At 46.6% G+C, this 20,084-nt stretch overlaps 2 protein-coding genes across 4 annotated transcripts in view; one reads left to right on the forward strand and one right to left on the reverse strand.

Annotated features, from left to right (window-relative positions):
* Window positions 1-8,286, forward strand: part of NUSAP1 (nucleolar and spindle associated protein 1) — a 25,589-nt gene extending 17,303 nt beyond the window's left edge. For 2 of the 3 annotated variants that reach the window (XM_040969312.1, XM_040969315.1), the window contains 5 exons: window positions 730-917; window positions 1,884-2,041; window positions 3,664-3,780; window positions 6,495-6,603; window positions 7,872-8,286. In XM_040969312.1, coding sequence (XP_040825246.1) covers window positions 730-917; window positions 1,884-2,041; window positions 3,664-3,780; window positions 6,495-6,603; window positions 7,872-7,959 — 660 coding nt within the window. In that variant the 3' untranslated portion in view covers window positions 7,960-8,286. The remainder of the gene's footprint in view (window positions 1-729; window positions 918-1,883; window positions 2,042-3,663; window positions 3,781-6,494; window positions 6,604-7,871) is intronic. The other variant, XM_040969314.1, reaches the window with a different exon arrangement.
* Window positions 8,240-19,614, reverse strand: NDUFAF1 (NADH:ubiquinone oxidoreductase complex assembly factor 1). The gene is made up of 5 exons (XM_040969316.1): window positions 19,540-19,614; window positions 15,213-15,852; window positions 14,069-14,254; window positions 10,499-10,573; window positions 8,240-9,694 (listed from the first exon to the last, which is right to left on the reverse strand). The coding sequence occupies exons 2-5, from the start codon at window positions 15,777-15,779 to the stop codon at window positions 9,545-9,547; spliced, it is 978 nt and encodes a 325-aa protein (XP_040825250.1). The 5' UTR covers window positions 15,780-15,852; window positions 19,540-19,614; the 3' UTR covers window positions 8,240-9,544.
* Window positions 19,615-20,084: the final 470 nt, after the last annotated feature.

Raw genomic sequence — 20,084 nt, forward strand, 5'->3', positions numbered from 1 at the left:
TGGAAAGGCTTGGCCTGCACCAGCACAGTAGCTTAGTGGCTAAAGTCCTCGCCTTGCGTGTACTGTGATCCCATATGATTGCCAGTTCATATCCTGGGTACTCCACTTCCCATCCAGCTCCCTGCTTGTGCCCTGGGAAAGTAGTGGAAGATGACCCAAATCCCTGGGACGCTGCACCTGCATGGGAGATCTGGAGGAAGTTCCTGGCTCCTGGCTTTGCATTGGCTCAGCTCTGACCATTATGGCCACTTGGGGAGTGGACCAGTGGATGGAAGATTTTTCTGTCTCCTTCTCTCTGTAGATCTGGCTTTCCAATAAAAATAAATTATTTCGGAGAGCGGGCAGCATGATTTTTAGATTACACATGCTAGATTACACATTCTATTCTAGCTCTGTATGCCGTATTCATGCACGTACTGGATTTCCAGAATAGTTCTTTTTTTCTGGCTAAGTGGGACTGTTTACCACTGTCTCTGATCAGCAAATGCCTGGGTACTGGGCAGTCAGTGGGATGTTTAAGGCACTATTCACCACACCGGAGGTTATTGTTGATGTCACAATCCTGTCAGCACCATAGGGGCAGGTGAAGTGTGCAGCAGGCCAGACAGCGACGAGGTCAGGAGGGAGGTAAGTGAGGTTCCAGGAGAATGCAGGATCTGCTGGCACAGTGTCAGGGAGACAGTGTTGTGTAAAGACCAGGCTATGTCAAGCTCTTTTTTTCTTCTGAAGCAGTCCATCAGTAAGAGAGGGGCAGTGACTCCAGTTCCTCAGCGAGCCACAGCCCTTGCGGCCTGTACCCCCAGCAGCCAGCGGCGGCGCTCCAGAGGCCAGCCTCACGGCCCTGCAGGACACAGTGCCTTATGTCTCAAGGGGTCTGCCAAGCGCTCCACTCTCTCAGCAACTAAAATGAACGTCAGGTAAGGAAGCCGCTCCGTGACGTCATCAAGGGCAAGATAGCAAACTTGTTTTTACTGTTTAATCTGTAATTAATTTGTTTAAATTTGTTTTATGATTTATTTACTTGCTTGAAAAAATGTAAATGAAAGACATACATACACTTGTTGAATATCTCATCTAGAGAGTCACTCCCCAAATTGCTCCAAACAGGCCAGTTTGAAGTCAGGAACTAAGAGCTCCATCCTGGTTTGTTATATGGCTGCATGGATGGCAGGAGCCCAGTTACTAGCACCATCTTCCACTGCTTCTCCAGGCACACCACCAGGAAGGTGGATGAGACTGGAGTAGCTAGGACTAGAACCAGTATTATAATGTGGGTGCTAGCACTGCAAGCTGTAGATCAACCCACTGTGCCACAACACTTGAGTCCTTGGGGGGTGTTGATTCGAGACCACCATCAAATATGTAAAGTTCCAAACTGCTTTCCATTAACCTGTACTACCAGCACCCTTATGTGTGTTTATACACATCAGTGAACCCTTTTGAGTTTTCCCTGAGTACAGAACAGACTTATCTACAGTTACAAATCTCTAGAATGATCCTCTGCCAAGATGACACAATATGGTTTGTTCACATGGTGTGACAGTTCTCTGAGACTCCAGTGGGAGGAGAGCTGCTTGGGTTGTTTTATGAATTTGAAGCCTGCATGCAAGACCCTTTGGCTTTTGGCAATGTCATTGGCAAGTCAGGGAGGGGAGAAAATGCAAACATGTTTTAGGAAGAACAGAAGTTGACAGCTGAAGTTGATTGGCTTTAGCCTGTGCCTTTAAGAACAGGTGGGTCTCTTGTGCAAGAGAACCAGTCTCTGGCAAGTGTCTACTAACTCCGCTTTGCTGTTGGGCCATCACAGCCAGGCTTCGTATACAAGTCTGACACGCATTGAACTTGGCAGTCACTCATGTCTTACATGCCACCACGCTATTCAGGTTTTCAGCAGCTACTAAAGATAATGAGCATAAGCGTTCACTGACCAAGACTCCTGCCAGAAAGTCTCCCCATGTGACCACGTTCGGGAACACCCCAAAAAGCCAGGCTGTGCTCGGGACACCCAAGTTAAAGACCACCAAGAGGACTTCTGCTGCTGGTAAGGAAAACCTCCTGCATCTTTTAGGCACATAACTTCCCCAAAATATGTAATGTGTGTTTCTTTAAAGCCTGTCCATATCTATTAAGTCAAAAGCACAAAGCTTTTCCACTGTGTTTTCATTTTACACTGGAGAAAGAAATGCCAAAGACCCAAACAGAAAACAGAACTGCTCCAGGAATCTGACCTGTGCACAGCATCCAGCGGGGGCACCCTCCCTGCAGTCCCATGTCATCCCAGATGCCACACTCGTGACAAATCTGAGCATGTGACAGAACCCATGGACTACCTGCCTGCCCACCACTGTCAGCATCCAGGGTATGTGGAAAACAACCCTGCAGTGGTGCCAGTGGAAAGTGGTCCGGTGCTGTGGCCAGTGGATTGAAGCTCCCCTTAAATGCAGCATTCCATGGAACATGTCAGGTGACACGTTGTAGGGTGAGCCTTGATGACCTAAGAGGGATTGTTGGCTTGGTTGCCCAAGACTGTAGGAATCCCAGAGCTTCAGACCAGAGGGGACCCACCCTCGATGCTAGTGGGCAGTGTGGAAGTTTGGTTGCAGGAATTCCTCTTCTTTCAGCCCCAGAACTGATCAGTGACGCAGCTCACCTGCAAGACTGACTCTAGAGGTGGGAATAGGCTCCTCTAAGCCATCCTACAGAGTTGGGCTAACCAAATCTGTGGTTGTATAACTTGGGTGTTTTTTTATTTGTTTGTTTGCTTGTTACTTTTATGAAGACCTGGGAGCCACTGAGCAGCAGTTGCTACTTTCTCATGAGGAAGGCTCACAGACACTCGTGGGAGGAACAAGAGGCCAAAACTACATATAAGCCATGTTTTAGCTGTCTCACCGGAGGAATTATAGCTGTCCTCAGTTGGTCTAGGACAGCTTTTGTAGATTTTTTTCTGATTGTAATGGGAACATCATTGTTTCTGTGTGATGTGCTGAGCATACATCAATCATCCAAACTGCTGAGTCCTGTCCCCCGTACCTTTCAGTGGTATGGCTGCATTTTCAGTTACATAGCCATTATAGTGCTCAGGATGTGTCGCTGTTAGCAGCCTTTATGATTGTGTGGTATGACCAGGAAAACTTGAGAACACATCTGCTGCACAGGTGCCAGGCTCTCTTCACACAGGAGCAGGATAGCTGGTGCTTCACTATGCTGCTCCCTGGGGCAGTGTATGACAGCCTCATTGTCCCACTCCTGCCAGCCCGTCACACTGACCAGGGGCAGTGTCAACGACCAGGGCTTGCGTTTTTCTGTTTGGCCAAGAGATCCTAGACTGTGGCTAACAACAGCGTTAACGTCTGCAGTGCCCTCAGTGCAGGTGCCCGGCTCCTGCTATGAGGGGAAAGGCTTACAAAGTGTGCCAGAGACAGGCTGCCCAGCTGCACCATCCTGATTATAGCACAGCATCTGCCATCTTTATGTTAACAGCCCGCCCAAACAAGCAGCCAGAGCTGCCAATCTTTGTATCTGTCATCAGCCATCACAGAGACTGCTGTGTCTTCACACAGGATTCCAGACTCCTGGCTGATCCAAGGAAATGCCATAACCAAGTATTTGGGGAGTTCCATTTTTTCTTCATCTTCTCTGACTGGCTTTGTTTCTTTTCAGTTATTACGCCACTCAAGTCAACAACTACGGCAATGCAGACTCCATTCTCCAATAAGAAACCTGTGTTTGATCTCAAAGCAAGTCTATCTCGGCCTCTCAATTATGAGCCGCACAAAGGTATGTGGAGGCATGTAGAGGGATGGCTGGTAAACTAAACAATTTAGGATTAAAGAGCCTGAAGGTGTGGAACGTCAGAAACGCCGTGGAGGCTGCACTTACCCAGGAGGCTTTCTCTGCCTTTGCTTCCTCTGCTGCAGGATTTCAGAGCATCCATGAAACAAATAACAAATCCCTCACGTTTGGAAGGTTTAATTCCTAACCAGTGGGAAGGTACTTCAATATTTATTTTAAAAGCAACATTTATTTTAGCAAAAACTTGAAATCCATGCATATGAGGGGTCTTCAAAGAGTTAGTACCTGGTTTGGAATATTGGCTACTCCACTTCCAATCCAGCGTTCTGCTGATGTGTGCTTCGGGAAGCAGCCTATGATGGCTCATGGACTTGGGTCTCTGCCACCCATGAGGAAGACCTAGATGGAATTACAGGCTCCTAGCCTCAGGCCAAGCCCAGTCATGGCTGATGTGGCCTTGAGAAGTGAACCAGCAGGTAGACGAGCTCTCTGTCTCTCCACTTCCCCTTCCCTCTTTCTGGCCTTTTTTTTTTTTTTAAGATTTTATTTTTATTGGAAAGGCAGATATACAGAGAGGAAGAGAGACAGAGAGGAAGATCTTCTGTCCACTGATTCACTCCCCAGGCGGCCGCAACGGCTGGAGCTGTGCCAATCCAAAGCCAGGAGCCTCTTCCAGGTCTCCCACGTGGGCGCAGGGCTCCAAAGCTTTGGGCTGTCCTCGACTGCTTTCCCCGGCCACAGGCAGGGAGCTGGATGGGAAGCGGGCCGCCGGGATTAGAACCAGCGCCCATATGGGATCCCAGGCGTGCAAGGCGTAACCACTGCGCCACTGCGCCGGGCCTGAAAATAAATAAATCTTAAAAAGGCAGGAGGGGGGGCGTGCGGGAGGCGGGCAGTGTGATAACATAGTGGCTGAAGTTCTCTCCTTGAATGTGCCGGGATCCCATATGGGCTCCGGTTCTAATCCAAGTGACCCCTCTTCCCTTCCAGCTTCCTGCCTGTGGCCTGGGAAAGCAGTTGAGGACAGCCCAAAGCTTTGGGATCCTGCACCCGCATGGGGGACCTGGAAGACGCTCCTGGCTCTCTTGATTGGCTCAGCTTTGCCTATTGCAGCCCTTTGAGAATGAACCAGTGGATGCAAGATCTTTGTCTTTCCCCACTGTAAATAAAGATTTATTTTATTGGAAAGACAGATTTACAGTCTTTCCCCACTGTGTTTTTCTCTTAACAAATCTTAAAGAGTCAGCTAAGCTGTGGTTTAGAAGGGAGTCCTGCACATAGGCTCATCTGTGGCCTGGGCTGCCCAGCTACCCAGTTGTTCAGGGTGAGATACAGCCCTAATTGTAATGCTGCCTCCCCAGCTCCCCTCGCTCATGGGTCTCTACTGTGATCCGTTTCACTCCTCTACTGCAGCCTCCTCTTCCAGGTCGCCAATATGCTTGCTTCCTGCTCTGCTCCACAAGGCAGAGCATGCCACTGTCTTGCTCACAATTTTCCAAGATTCCTTTATTTCACCATTGCTTCCGCCCTGACTACACTCCTGCCACACACACTCCTTCGTGTGGGCTCCTGTGAATTCATTCTCAATTACGGTCTTTGAACGGCTCTCCTCTTCAGCCCACAGGACTCTTCCCACTGACCACATGGAGCTGGCACTCTGCTTCTTATGAGGTGTCCCCTCAACTGTGTCCATCTCAGATCTTGGCTCCCCTCCCCGCCCCCACTCTTTACTCTTTCTTTGACACTTCTTCATGGCACCTTTGTAACCACCAGATGTCACATTATTAGAGTTTGCTGCTGTGAGGAAACCCTAGAGCATGGAATTGTGACTGTTGGTGCACTGTGATGTCATCTGCATCTCCTTTCAGCTGCTCCCAAAGCATCTAATACAAGCACAACTCTGACCCACCACTGACTGCCACTGTCACTAGAAAACCTTGATTTGAGCTCCTTCTGTGCTTCTATTTCTTATATATCCTAAACACTCCACTTGGTTCCTTCTGTTTTATGCAAGCTACAGTTAGCTCACAGGTTTTTAGAAGACCTGAATGATACAGTGACTGTAAGTCCTCTGCTTCTGTGCACGCCACCATTTTGCTTATTTGCTACATGAGAAGAATGCAGTAATTGTTCCATTCCTGGTATTTTGCCTAACACAGTGTTCTCTAATTGCATCCATGCTATTGCAAATGATAGGATTTCCTTCCTTTTGAAGGGTGCATAGTGTTCCACTGTGTAAGTCTAAATGTACTGCACTCTATCTGTTCAGCCATTGGTGGACACTTAGGCTGATTCCGTCTTGGCTTTTGTGAATATTGACAGTGAACACAAACATCTCTTTGACAAACTAGTGTCAAATCTTTTGAGTAAACTCCAAAAGATTAGATGGTTAAATCTGGTCCCAGTTCTGATGCCAACAAAATATTCCCATTAGTCCATTACCAAGTACATTTAAAAAGTAACAGTAATGACACAAATGAAAGATTACCTTAAGCACACTATCTATGCTGTCAGTTTTCTTTCCTGTGATTTTTTCCAACAATCAAAGAGGACAACATTTGTGGAATGTGAAGTTAAATTACTTTGCAGAAGACTGAAATTATAAGTATAAATGTTAACAGGCAGCCACAGCTGAAGAAAATAAAGCTGGGATTATAAATAAAAGAATGTATAAAATTGTTGTCTCTGTCTTAAATTAGGGAAGCTGAAACCATGGGGCCAAGCTAAAGAAAATAAATCTCTGAGTGAATGTGGAAACAGAGTTAGCTTCCACAAGAAAACTTATAAACAACCACATCTTCAGACCAGGTAAGTCCCCGGTTATGCACTTCTACCATTCTTCTCATTTCTAAAGACTGCACAAAACCAGTATTCCTGCAATGGCAAGTCACAGCAGAAGGGGAAAGAGGTTTATGTCAGCATACTTGTGTGAAAAAAACCCACAATTACGTACTTTAAAAATAAAGGTGGTTTCCTTTGATTCATGGTTCTGGAACCCGAGATGAGGCGACCTTTGGTGAGAGTCTCATGACGGGCCATGCCATAGATGACCTCACGGTGTGGGAACACTTTGGAGAGCAGATGGGTGACTGTCCTTTACAGTGTGCCACAGCTGAGGTGACTGACTGTCCTGCTACAGCTACCCTGTTCCCACAAGATGGTGAGGCCCCTGTCGCCTAATTTCCTCTTGCTGGTCCCTGCCCTTTTAAGGTTCCACCACTTCTCAGTACATTGTCAACATTAACTTCCAGCATTTGAACCATGGGGAGCAAACTATAGCCTGAAATCAGTTATAGAACTAATTACTGCCCAGGCTCCAGTGCAGTAGACTACTAATCAGGTTTGGGTAAAGCCCAAGCAGCAGCAGTGTTTCCAAGGTGCTGCTGTAATTCACAAGATCCAAACCAAGTTCAGCTTCTGCATCACAAAGTTCCTCCAGACACTGTGCTCAAGTGCCCAGGGACTCTGACTGCACGTAGCTGTCAAGTCCTAAAGAAGGGTTCAGGGGACATGAAGGCTGCCCTCAGATTAGAAACCCAGACTTGTCCTCAGCATCCAGACCGAGTAAAGCCAGAGCTCATTCTGGGCTGCAGCTGGTCATGGTGAGTTCAGACACCCTGTGAGGAGCCTCTTCTCTTCAAACAGGCTTGCCTCTTGCCTGTGTCCCACTGCCACCAAGGCCTTTAAACAGCACTTGCTTGTAAGACAAGTTAATACGATCCTGAGGTTTTTTTTTCCCCCTGGGGAATTATTCTAGTTCTAGCTGTTTCTCTGGACTACTTGATTTTGCACCTACCTTTGACTTGACTTCCAACAGTAGAGATTCAAAATTAAAACACATTTTTGAAGTATACAACTTGAATCCAATCACCAGTATGCCTCTGGTGCCAGTTCAATGCATGTACTTAGAAAGCTGAGTTAATGTCAAATGAAAACACCCATTGCTAGCCCTTTGTAGCCCAAAGGCTAACAGAGTTAGAACCCCTAGAAGTGTCTGACCCAGCATGCCGTGTCGAGTATGCAAGTGTGTGTTGGGGAACCCTGCTGCAGCCTCATGTGTGTCCTGTCCCCCTTAGGGAAGAACACCGGCAGAAACATGAACAGGAGCGGAAGGAGAAGAAAGCGAAGGTTTTGGAAGCACGACGGGGCCTCAGCATGGCTTAAGATTAATAATTTTTGCATATCCTGTAAATATTCCTTATTTTGCATTTGTTTCCTTTTGTAAATATTTCTGTACTGTCTTCTAACTCAAAACATCTCTCAACAATCTCTGTACTATCCAGGAATTTGTGTGTTGTATCTCTGAAAAAGATGTCCTACCTTCAATCTCAGGTTTGGGCAGTGGTTTTTAGCCAAACTCCGGGCCATTCAGTTTTCTAATAGAGCCTATCCCAGAGAGTCTTAGATGCTTTATGGGACGTTCCACCTGCTTGTCTGCTTACTAACACACTAGCTGAGGGCAGCCAGTGGCAGCATGAGTTCCAGTGGAATGAGAGCAGACAAAAGCGGCTGGCTGGGGAGCTGGGGTGGAAAGGCCGCCTCTTCATCCTGTGGTCTTCCTCCTCTAGTCATCTTTGTGGACCAGGGGCATGAGTATGGTATCTGTGTTTACTAGAAAGGATCTTGTTTGTTTGCCTCTTTGTTCAGATCACTGCATATACTTAACGTCTGTTAACAATTTATTATTGAGTCTGTTCTAGCCTTGCTTATTTAAAAAGGTACAGGGTCTTATGATTTGAGGGTGACCATTCTATGTCAACCTTGCATCTTATTTTATGGAAAAAGAGTTGCTTACATAATATCCTCATTTCTTCCTCCAAATAGAGTTTGAGTTTTATACTACTCAAGACTTTCATAAATAAAATTTTTTATTATGTTAATTTATCCTTTCTAAGCATAAGTCTTTCAAGATTTAGTTGACCAACTAAGATTAATAAGAGTATACCGTTCCTCATCCCCTCCAAAAAAATAAGCATATTTTCCTTTGTATTTGCATAACACCACTTGGGTTTTATTATCTTTATTTTGCATATGTTCAGAACATGGCCTGTACCTGAGAATTTGAAAAATTCATATTTTCCTACCAAGAGACAGAAGCTGATCACTCAAAAAAAAGCCTCTGGGTCCAATATATTTCTATGAATGTAAAAGAGTATAACCACTTTTATTTTTTGAGATTTATTTTTAGGGCATGACACAGTAGCCTGGTGGTTTAAGTCCTTGCCTTGCATGTGCCAGGGGAACCCATATGGGCACCATCCTGGTTGCTCCACTTCCCCATTCTGCTCTCTGGTTGTGGCCTGAGAAAAGTGTCAGAAGCTCAATTATTTGGACTCCTGCCAAACACGTGGGAGACCCAGATGAAGTTCCTGGCTCCTGGCTTTGGTTTGGCCGAGCCTTGGCTGCTGTGACCATCTAGGGAGTGAACAAGCAGTTTGAAGTTCTGTGTTCTTCCTCATTACACATATCTCTTTCAAGTAAACAAATCTTTAAAAAAAAAAAAAAAAGGAAGCAATCAGCTAACAAGTAAGTTACTGACATAATACCTCTGCACTGGCACTCGCATTCTATGAGCTACAGCACAGGGCACAGAGCATAATTCGTCCCTCTCAACCACAGAGTCGGCCTCGTCAGGGAATACATACCAGCCACTGGTTGGATGCCTTTCAAGAAATAATTTATCTTTTTCTTTATCACTGTTGATGGTTACAGGCTTAGTTTAGCAAACACAAAACTGGCACACAATACTCTATTTAAAAAGTCCTGGGTTAAGCTCTGGAGAATTTTCATAGGCAAATTCTTCTGTGTGGGCTGGATCAGTAAACACTCCAATAAAATCAATTTCCAGGAAGAATGGACCATCCACTTTGTCAGCCAGGGTGAATCCGATAGAAGAGATCTAAATTTAAGAGAAGTTTGATTGTAGCATCATACACTGATGTGCCAATGTTATTCCAATGTTATTTGAAATCCCGTGACACACTTCCTGTGATTGCATCCTCACTAGCAGGCTTCGGCAAGGAAACAGTTCTCATACTATAGCAAATTACACAATTACAAGACTGCTTTTCATTCGATATTTTGCTCCCATACCTTTCCTTTTGGGGCAATGTTATTTAAGATAACAAGGACAGAGCCCGGCATGGCAGCCTAGTAGCCAAAGTATGGTCCTTGCACACACTGGGATCCCATGTGTAACAATTCATGACCCAATGGCCCCACTTCCCATCCAGCTCTCTGCTTGTGGCCTGGGAAAGTAGTCGAGGACGGCCCAAAGCCTTGCTTGTCTCCCTGCACCCATGTGGGAGACCCAGATTAGAAGCTCATGGCTCCTGGCTTTAGATCAGCTCAGGTCTTTGCAGTCACTTCAGTGAATCATCAGACGGAAGATCTTCTCTGTAAATCTGACTTTTCAATAAATAAGTCTTTAAAAAAAAAGGCAAGGACAACATGAAGATCTAAGGAGGATCTTCCTGAACTTTTAAAGCCACAACAGAATGTATGTTGAAGAGATCATCACTCAAATCCCTCGGGTGGGGCTTACTCACAGAACAGGCCTGCACCAGCACCTGTCTGGCTGACCCCGGAGGACCCGACAGAGGCGTCTCCATCCCTGTGCAGGAGGAGCCAAGCTCACCCTCGTGGGAGTTGTGTCTCACTGATGACAACACAGCTCTGAGACAGAAATGTGGGGAAGTGTTACCTTGTCAAGAAGCAGCTGGTGCTGCACGTCCCGTACTCTCCCTTGGTTTGAGAAGAAAAATTTGGAAAAAGGAATCTGAAAAAAAAAGATGAAAAAAACAGCTCAAGTTTTGCCCAAAGTTGTTCTTGATATTCAGAAACTTCATTGAAATTGAAAATGCGTAATAAAAAAACTGGGCCTAGCATGATGGCTCCATTGGCTAATCCTCCCACTACAAGCTGTGATCCTATTTTGGCACCTATTTATATCCCTGCAGCTTCACTTCCCATCCAGCTCCCTGCTTGTGGCCTGGGAAAGCAATCGAGGACAACCCAGAGCCTTGGGACCCTGCAGCTACATGAAAGACCCAGAAGAAGTTCCTGGCTTCGGATCAGCTCAGTGGATCAAAGATATTTGTGGCTCCTCTAAATCTGCCTTTCTAATAAAAATAAATAAATATTAAACTATGCAGAACTTGACAGACAAAGGGATTTCCCTGATTATTCACAGGATTGCAAATCCACACAACTACATTAGAGGGCAGTCTACTGGGATAGGCAGAATTCCGATTTTCAACCCCTTGTGTACACGTGCCTTCCTTCAGGAATTGAGACAAATACTAATCTCAATGCCTTTGCAAAGGGATTCTGCCAGGCAGGTTTCCCAAGTCAGTTGAGAACATCATCCACTGCAAGACTAACAATCAATAGGGTACATAAAAGGGGCTGATGAGAGAGATTAGAATATTCTATATGAGGGAAAAGGCAGACAGTAGCTAGCAGCAAGGAACATGGGCACCTGCTGGGAGCTGCAAGCAGGAGGGCCTCAACTTGCTGGCAAGCAGGGACACAAAGATTTCCTCAGTTCTACCATCACAAGGCACTCACTCTGACCAATGGCCACCATGACCTTGAAAACAGAGTGCTCCCTAGAGACTCCAGAAAGCAGCACAGCCTTTTGAGAACCTGAACATGGAACAAAGCCACACCACAACCCAGTGTATGGCGAGCTGGGTGTCCTCTTCAATTAAGATCCACTCTACAGAGACAAGCAGGTCTCGCAAGCTGAGGGCTCTGTCCCCAATGACAGACCTTACATTAGTCACAAGTAGCAGCATGTCACCAACATGCCAGACCCACTAACTCAAGAGTTCCATGACCCCCTCCTCCAGTCAATTTATTTCTCTATCTCTATAGGTATAGATCAATTTACTTCCTTGAGTTCAATTAATTTGCTAAAGCGACTCAAAGAACTCAGAGCAATACATTACTGATTTATTATAAGACAGCATAAAGATGGGGATGAACATGGAAAAGAGGTGCAGTTAGGTATGGGACAAGGGATATGGAATTTCCCAGGTCTTTTACAGAAATCCCACCTTCCAAGAACCTCCACGTGTTTAGTTACCCAGAGCTGCAAACTGTCATTTTGGCTCTCTGCAGGTGTCATTCAATAAGCATGATGTATTACACCATTTGACAATGGTAGTCAACTTAACCTTCAGCCCCTCTGTCCTCTCCAGAAACCAATAATAAAACTGCCAAGAGAGGCGAGAGTAGAAGAGATGGAAAGACAAGGTGAGGCAGGTGATGCCATCCTGGGTTGTAGCACCAAACAGCACATGCGAGATATGGGGCAGAGAGGCTACGGGGGCACTGCTCCCACTGGACAGCATCAGAACTGGGAACAGAACTGGGATCAAGGGCAGACCAAGCCAGGCAGGGCTATAACACCTATTGACCTGCATGTGAACTGGCCTCAAAGAGCCAAACTGGGGTAGCCGACTGCATCCACTGGTGCATGAGGTCAAAGCAAGAGCAAGCTGGTTGGGAATTCCCACAGTATCAGCTGGCAAGTGCTGGTACTGAGAGCAAATCCTGTCAAGCTAGACCGCAGAACCACCTGGAGAGTGCAAGATGTGGCGCATCTGTGAGCGGACCCAGTAGGGGAACTGTGGCAAATTCTCTGAAGGGTTGCAACTCCTACTGGTGAGCATGAGAACCAGGCTGGATACTGGGGTCAGTTGCGATGAGCTAGGCTTCAATGCCTACTGACGTGTACAAGAACCAAATGGGATGTGAGACAGACTGGACCAGTGCTGCACATACTGGCAAGCATAGGAACCAGGGCTGGGGCCGGCCTGGTGAGGGTTTTAGGAGTTGCTCCGACTAGGCTGCAGCTCCCACTGGTGTATATGAGTGCACTCACTGGTGGTGAGTGGTGGGCGGTGTTAGGCTGGGCCACAGCACTGATTGGCTTTTGTAAGAGCCGGGGCAGGACACAGAACTGACCCAGCAATTCCAATTACCAGTGTGTGTGTAGACTGATGTGGGTGATAGAACTTGACCCCAAGCTAGCAAGCACACAGAATAGTGAGGTCTGGGATCACTTCAGACAAAGTTACTTTGGGGATCCCCCCAACTGAAACACTGGACTCAGAACTCCAACAATGGGAAGAATTACAGGATCTGAGCATAGAGTGCATGCGTCAGAACTGGATCTCTCTAGTGGCTAAGATAGAGCAGTGAACGGCATACCCAGATGCACATGGAGGATATGGCAGTCCACTGGAATCTGCAGAGAACGCTGGTACCAGAGCAGAAAAAGGGGAGCAGAACAAATTGGTCAACTCCCCCAGCTAGCATTGGTAGCAAATATCTGGGCAAATGGGTGAACTACATCAGTCAAAGAACCGTGGAATGATTTCCTCATCCTTGTATTGACAAGATCAACAGCATTTTAGAACTACCAAAACCACTTGAGCAGAACCCTTGGTGCGTGCTCCACTTCGAGGACCCTGGGATGACAGTGGGCGGCCATTCCCAACACCTGAATCCTGTGGCACTTGGATGGCTGGGTGTAGTTTCTCCCCTTTTCTGCCCTCTTCCCCCAGATACAGGAAGAAGAAAAAAAATTTGGAAACAATTGTCTCACCCACTTTCCTGTAATCCCTGACCTTCCCACACTAATCAACTTTGTAAACACCAAAAAATTTCGAAAAAAAATAAAACAACTCATTAAAAAAAAAGAAGAAGAGACAGCTAGAAACAGATTCCAGATGTAGAGGGGCCTGAAACCTGCTGACAGTTCATATGTGAGGTTAGAGGAATTCAGCACGAAACAAAGTCCGTGACATGAGCAGGGTGGGTACTAGTCTTGGAGTTGGTGGAGAAAAGCCTTCAGTAGGCAGAATCAAAGAACAGCACTTGCTTTCACCCTCATTCTCAACATTTCCTCTTAGTTTCCTTCAGTTAACATAGCTTACTTTCTAGTTTCATTTTCCCATTGAAATAAGTCTGCTTTCCGGTAGTAGTACTGATAAATAAATAAATAAATAATGCGATGGTTATCATGAGTCAAGTGAGCATGCTTTAGGGAATCTTATATTAAGTGTGCCTATATTTATATCTAAAACACCTACTGGCTTGTAAGCTATCATTTGTGTTAATGAAAGGTCACTTATCAAAGTTGATTTCTTTTCACACAACCTACTCCACCTTCCCAGCAGGACCAAGTAAGAAAAAACCAAGGACAAAGCAACCAGAATCTCCCAGAGTTCCCTTCCACAGCCAGGAAAGGCTGCGCCATTACCTTGACGTCCTGCCAGTAGGGGCCCCCACGCGTGAACATGAAGTAACTGTACATCTGATTGCTCCTCTGCACTAAATCCGTATCCTGCTTGATATTCACCATCCAAGGTCGGCCATCCCCACGGACTCGGAGATACAGGGTGTTGAACTGGGACCAATCATAGAATTTCTTCCTCTCCAAGAAGCCCTAAGACACAGAAAAGTTAGTTTCCCCTCATTCTCCACCATCAGCAAATTATGAATCGTCACACAGTCAGCGTCATCAAAAAGAATCTGCTACCCACTCTTCTTTCTCCCACCATAAGGAGGCAATGTAAAACTGATAAGAGTTTTGATATAAAAGATTGACACAGGAAAATACTTCTAAGGTAATGTCAATCCCACAGTGTTCACAGGGACAAGGGCTCATCCGTATTTATTTCATGTAAACTGGTGCTCTAGTTTGTGTTCCACCTGCTCCACTTCTGATCCAACTCCTTGCTTATGGCCTGGCAAAGTAGGGGAGGAAAGCCCTAAGCCTTGAGACCCAATATCCCACAGGAGACCTCAAACAAGGTTCCTGGCTTCAGACAGGCCCATTTAGGGCAGTGAACCAATGGATGGAAGATTCCTTTTACTCTCTTAAACTCTCCCACTCAAATAAAAATAAGCAAATCTTTAAAATATAAAATATACTGAGAACGAAACAAAAAAAAAAGAAAAAGAAAAGAAAACAACAGCAACAAAAAGTATCCTGGGGTTGAATTAAAATAAATGGATGGAGGACAGCAACACAATGGTTATTCAGTGTTTGAGGGGAGTTACAGATCTTCCAACTGAGTACAGGGTCCCAAGACCTTGGGCTGTCTTCTACTGCTTTATCAGGCCACAAGCAGCGAGCTAGATGCAAAGTGGAGCAACTAGGCTACAAATCCGTGCCAAATGGGATCCCTGTGCTTGCAAGGGATTTAGTCATTGAGCCACTGCCCCACTCCCACCCAGACTTTTATCCACCTTCTTCCCAGACTTTACAATAAGTAGCTATCCCCAACACAGGGAGATGCCCATGTACATTACACTGGGTATCATCATACAGAAATACAGCTGTCTGTGCTAGCGTGCACAACAGTGAAGTTCCTTCAAAGACTGGGTGGGGCCCCACTTACCCTGGGCACCTTGGACATCATGGCACAGTAGCCGCCACGGCTACTTTCACCATCCTGAGGGGCCTGGGAGCTCAGCGTGCCATAGAGCAGAGCACTCTGGTTATTCTTGCCCATTTTCAAGAACACTTCACTTCTGCCTCCTATCGTCTTATCAGAAGTCACTGTCCACTTAGCCAAATCTTCTTTTCCACGAAACCGCCAGATGACCTTGGCTTGTTCCATCAAGACTTCATGCAGCGGCCGGCCTTCTGGTCCTATCCAATGGCTCACAATTTCATCCTTTAAATGCCTAAGATGGTCCTTGACTTCTTCTGCAATGGCTTGATCAAAGCTAACTTGGGGTGTCTCCTCGGGAGAAGGCACACTCACACCAGTTTCTTTCTGCTGATGTCCTTGCAAGTCCCCTTGAGCTGTTCCCAGCTGGGAGGCTTTCCCAGCAGCAGACACTGGCTTTGGGAGAGTACCCGAACAATAGTCTGCAAAGCAAATACAAGACGAGGCAACCCTGTACTTTGGGTATTTTCTGAGAATAAAAGTGCCTTTAAGCAATTTGGGAAACCAAGCCATGATAAGGAAAAGTCCCAATTGTTAATTTCTCCCGGTCTATCAGGAAATGAAGTGTCAAGCAGTTCAATTCCACCTAGAAGAAAAGAGATATTGAAGAGTTACCAGTGCAGAACTGAAGGTATCACAACTGTAAGTTCAGCAAAATTCATGCATTGTTGCATTGTAAAGGTCATGAACTTATTTTCTAACTTTATGAACACTTATCCAGTACCTACTACGAGTTGAGCACTATCTTATGCAAGTGAAAAACAACCCCAAAAGCCTCCATATGGCGTGGGGCCAATGCAATGGTTCAATTGGCTAATGCTCCACCTCCTAGCAGCAGCATCCCATATGGGTGCCAGTTTGTGTCCCGGCTGCTCCACGTTCCAGCCAGCTCCCTGCTCATGTCCTGGGAAGGCAGTAGAAGACGGCCCAAAGGCTTGGGATCCTGCACCCACATGAGAGACACAGCAGAAGCACTTGGCTCCTGGCTTCAGATAGGTTCAGCTCTGGCCATTGCGGCCAACAGGGAGTAAACTAGCAGATAAAAGATCTTACTCCTTCTTTCCTTATCTCTGTAAATCTGATTTGCCTTTCCAATAAAAATGAATATGAAAGGGCCCAACTGGGTGGTCTAGTGCCTAAAATGTGCACCAGGATCCCATATGGACACTGATTTGTGTCCCAGCTGCTCCACTTCCCACCCAGTTTCCTGCTTGTGGCCTGAGAAAGCAGTTGAGGATGGTCCAAAGCCTTTTGGGACCTTGCACCTGCATCGGAAACCCAGAAGAAGCTCCTGGCTTTTGGCCTCAGATAAGCTCATCTCCAGCCTGAGAAAGCAGTAGAGGATGGCCAAAAGTCTTGGATCCTGCATCCCCATGGGAGACCTGAAGAAGTTCCTGGCTCCTGACTTCAGATTGGTTCAGCTCTGGCTGCTGTAGCCATTTGGGGAGTAAATCAGCAGATGTAAGATCTTTCTTTCTCTGTAAATTCGCCTTTTCAATAAAAATAAAATCTTTAAAAACAAAAAAAAGGCAAACCAAAACAATATAACTTCTATAGTTCTAACCTAACAAGGTTTCCTTTATTGGCAACAGCTAATGAATGCTGGCAGAACCCGGAAGACTCTACCATCCACCACAGCATTCTCTGGGAGGAAAAAAACATGCAATGTCAGCTTTTTTCTCTTCTGTCCCAGCCCGAGACAGCAAGAGTGACAAAGGCCTATACACTAGCCAGAAGCAGGCTATGAAGAAAAACTAAGCCTCAAAATGACTAACCTTCAACAATGCAACTCATCTGCCTTAGTTGCTTATGAGTCCATCCATATCAAAACAGCACTTGGAAGTCTAAGTCATGATCCTGCTGGAAGGCTCCTCCCCTCTCCTGGAGCCCTGCACTCTGTTCACCACCTCCAAGCTCAGTCCTTAACCCTACTTGATGCCCCCACTCAGCATTAATGATCCTTTCTGTCCTCTGGCCAAACCCTTCAGGACTCCCTGTCTACAACTCAACAGATCAGTTTACTGCTTGCTTCTCCAGCCTCACCTCTAGCCACACCCCACTCCATGCACCAATCATAAAAAATATGAGGTAACCTGGAAAAATTCATGGAAACAAAATTAAAAGATAAATGCTTACTTTGGCACAAAGATCTGAAACTCATATATTTAAGAACTTTTCAAACTATTCATGGAAAATTCATGAGAAAACTCCCCATGGATTTTTAAATTTTGTACCAAAATAAACTTATTTTGTATACTTACTTATTTTCATCTACCGAAAAGCCAGAGAAACAGACAAAGGGAGGACAGAAGAGAAATTTATCCACTCATTTGCTTTCCAAATGTCCGTATTGGAAGGGCCGAGCCACAGTGAAGCTAGAGGATTTGAATAAAACCGAGGTATGGTGTGGGATCCAATACCTGAGCCATCATCTGCTACATCCCAGGCATCCCAGCACAATCAGAAAGGTAGACTGGAAGTTGAAGAGCTGGGACTCTAACTGGCACTCAATACAGGATGCAGGTATCCCAAGTGGCAACTTAGTACATACTTAGTACTTACGTTCATAATTACATTTCCATGACCTATTGCAAGTATCCCTGTACTTGTAAGCCAACAAATGCCACCCGATAAACTGACTGTATCCTAGCCCTATACTTACCCTGTCCCAGGACCTAGTGCCAACCCCACTGGAATAATTGTGGTGCCATCTCCAGATCCCAGGATGGCACCTGGTATGGCTTCTACTTTTTTTTTTTTTTTTTTATTGGAAAGGCGGATATACAGAGAGAAGAGACAGAGAGGAAGATCTTCCATCCACTGATTCACTCCCCAAGTGAGCGAAACGGCCAATGCTATGCCAATCCGAAGCCAGGAGCCTCTTCCAGGTCTCCCACACGGGTGCAGGGTCCCAAAGCTTTTGGGCCGACCTCGACTGCCTTCCCAGGCCACAGGCAGGGAGCTGGATGGGAACTGGAGCTGCCAGGATAAAACCGGCGCCCCTATGGGATCCCGGGCGTGCAAGGCGAGGACTTTAACCACTGTGCCATTGCGCTGGGCCCTGGCTTCTACTTTTAAGGGGTACATCACATTTCTGTACTTTTGTTGGGATCTTGGATTAGAACTTCTTGCTTCTTGCCAGAACTACCGTAATTCCCTCAGCACATAGTTTTTCAAGTGTTAGGTGCCCATGAGTCACCTGGGAACACACGATTATTAAGTATCATGAAGTAGGGTCCACTCCATGTCTGACAAACTCCCTGCTCATGCCTTATTGATTCACAGGAAATACTCTGTAACCATCAAACCCCTCATTCATCCCCCTGAATAATCTCCTCTCCCTATGCCTTATCTGAACACAAGAGGAATTTTTCTCAAAACGATGGCACTTCCCTTACAATTCTTCACCAATTTCCCCCAGAATTTATCCTTTTAAATTTTCTATTTATCTGATGGGCCACCATGGTGGCGGAGCAAGCTAATTTTCTACCTTCATTGGCAGGATCCCATATAGGTGCTGACATGCGCCCTAGCCACTCCACTTCCGACCCAGCTGAAAACCAGCAGGGGACATATCAGGTCTTTGGGTCGCTGCACCCCCACGGGAGACTCAGAAGCAGCTCCTGGCTCCTGCCTTTGGATCAGTTCAGCTCGTTATTACAGTCATTTAGGAAGTGAATTAGTAGATGCAGGATCTCTAGCCTCTGTAAATTTGCCTTTCCAATAAAAATAAATAAATCTCTTTAAAATATATTTATTTGAAAGCAAGAATTTGAATAAGAAAGACCCTCCATCCACTGGTTCACTCCTCAAATGGCCACAATGACCAGGACTAGACCAGGCCGAAGCCAGGAACCATAAAATTTCCTGAGTCTCCTTTGTAGATGGCAAGGGCCAAGCACACCAGCCACCCTCTGCTGCTTTCCCAGGGCACATTAGCAGGGAACTGGATAAGTAACGGAGCATGTGGGACACAAAACTGTGCCCCATGTGGGATGCCTGCACTACAGGCAGAGGATTAGTCTGTACATACGTCTCCAGAAAATATTCTTTGAAAGATCTATTTTATTAATATTGGAAAGTTAGCTTTACACAGTGAAGGAGACAGAGAACCGTCCTAAGTGTATTTTCCGACTGCCCACCGCAGCCCCGAGAGCGGTCCCACAATCAGTCAAACCACAGACGCGCGGTGCGGTGCCGGCGGCTCTGGAGCTGAGGTGCCTCTGCGGAGCCGGGTGTGGCGCCGGGGCCGCCCGCCCAGCCCCTCACTTACAGGGCTAGGCGCCCTCCGCGCCCGGGACGTCCGAGCGGACTGCGGCCGCCGGTCCCCAAGCCGAAGAACCACACTTCCGCCAGCGAGTCCGCCCCTCTTCACCGCCGGGTTCGCTACTTCCCCGAGTCGGTCCCTCTGGCTTTTCCCTTCCGGCATCCAACTAAGGGTGTGGGACACTGGAGTTCCGGCCAACGGGAGACGGACAGGAAGGTTAGCGAGGATCCCCGGGCCAGACGGGCAGAGGTTTGGGCTGCTCAGGCGGCCAGAGGCTTGGGGTGCTCAGGAGGCCAGAGGCTTGCGGTCCTCTCCTTTTCCGAAAGGCTGAGCACCACGCCTTCCGGTCTTTTCTGCTCTGTGTGAGAAAAGGATTAGAGAAGTTTCTTGTTTCGCCTTCCTGTAACCTGCCTCCAGGTTGTAAACTCCATCCCCTGCATTTTCTAGTTAGTACTAGAGCCTTCTCGACCACCACCACCCCCTGTCCCTCTGTTGCACCCAGGAATCCCTACAGACCCACCAGGCTCGGGCGACATCCCCTGCGCCGGGAC

This window comes from Ochotona curzoniae, unplaced genomic scaffold, assembly GCF_017591425.1.
Source record: "Ochotona curzoniae isolate NIBS_2020 unplaced genomic scaffold, NIBS_Ocur_1.0 scaffold_4701, whole genome shotgun sequence".
NCBI classification, from domain to species: Eukaryota; Metazoa; Chordata; class Mammalia; order Lagomorpha; family Ochotonidae; genus Ochotona; species Ochotona curzoniae.

Coding starts and splice junctions, on each gene's coding strand:
- NDUFAF1 (XM_040969316.1), bottom strand. CDS start 15,779: ATGGCTTGGTTTCCCAAATTGCTTAAAGGCACTTTTATTCTCAGAAAA. Junction 14,255..15,212: donor TGATGTCCAAGGTGCCCAGG/GTAAGTGGGGCC, acceptor TCTGTGTCTTAG/GGCTTCTTGGAGAGGAAGAA. Junction 9,695..10,498: donor ACCAGCTGCTTCTTGACAAG/GTAACACTTCCC, acceptor TCTTAAATTTAG/ATCTCTTCTATCGGATTCAC.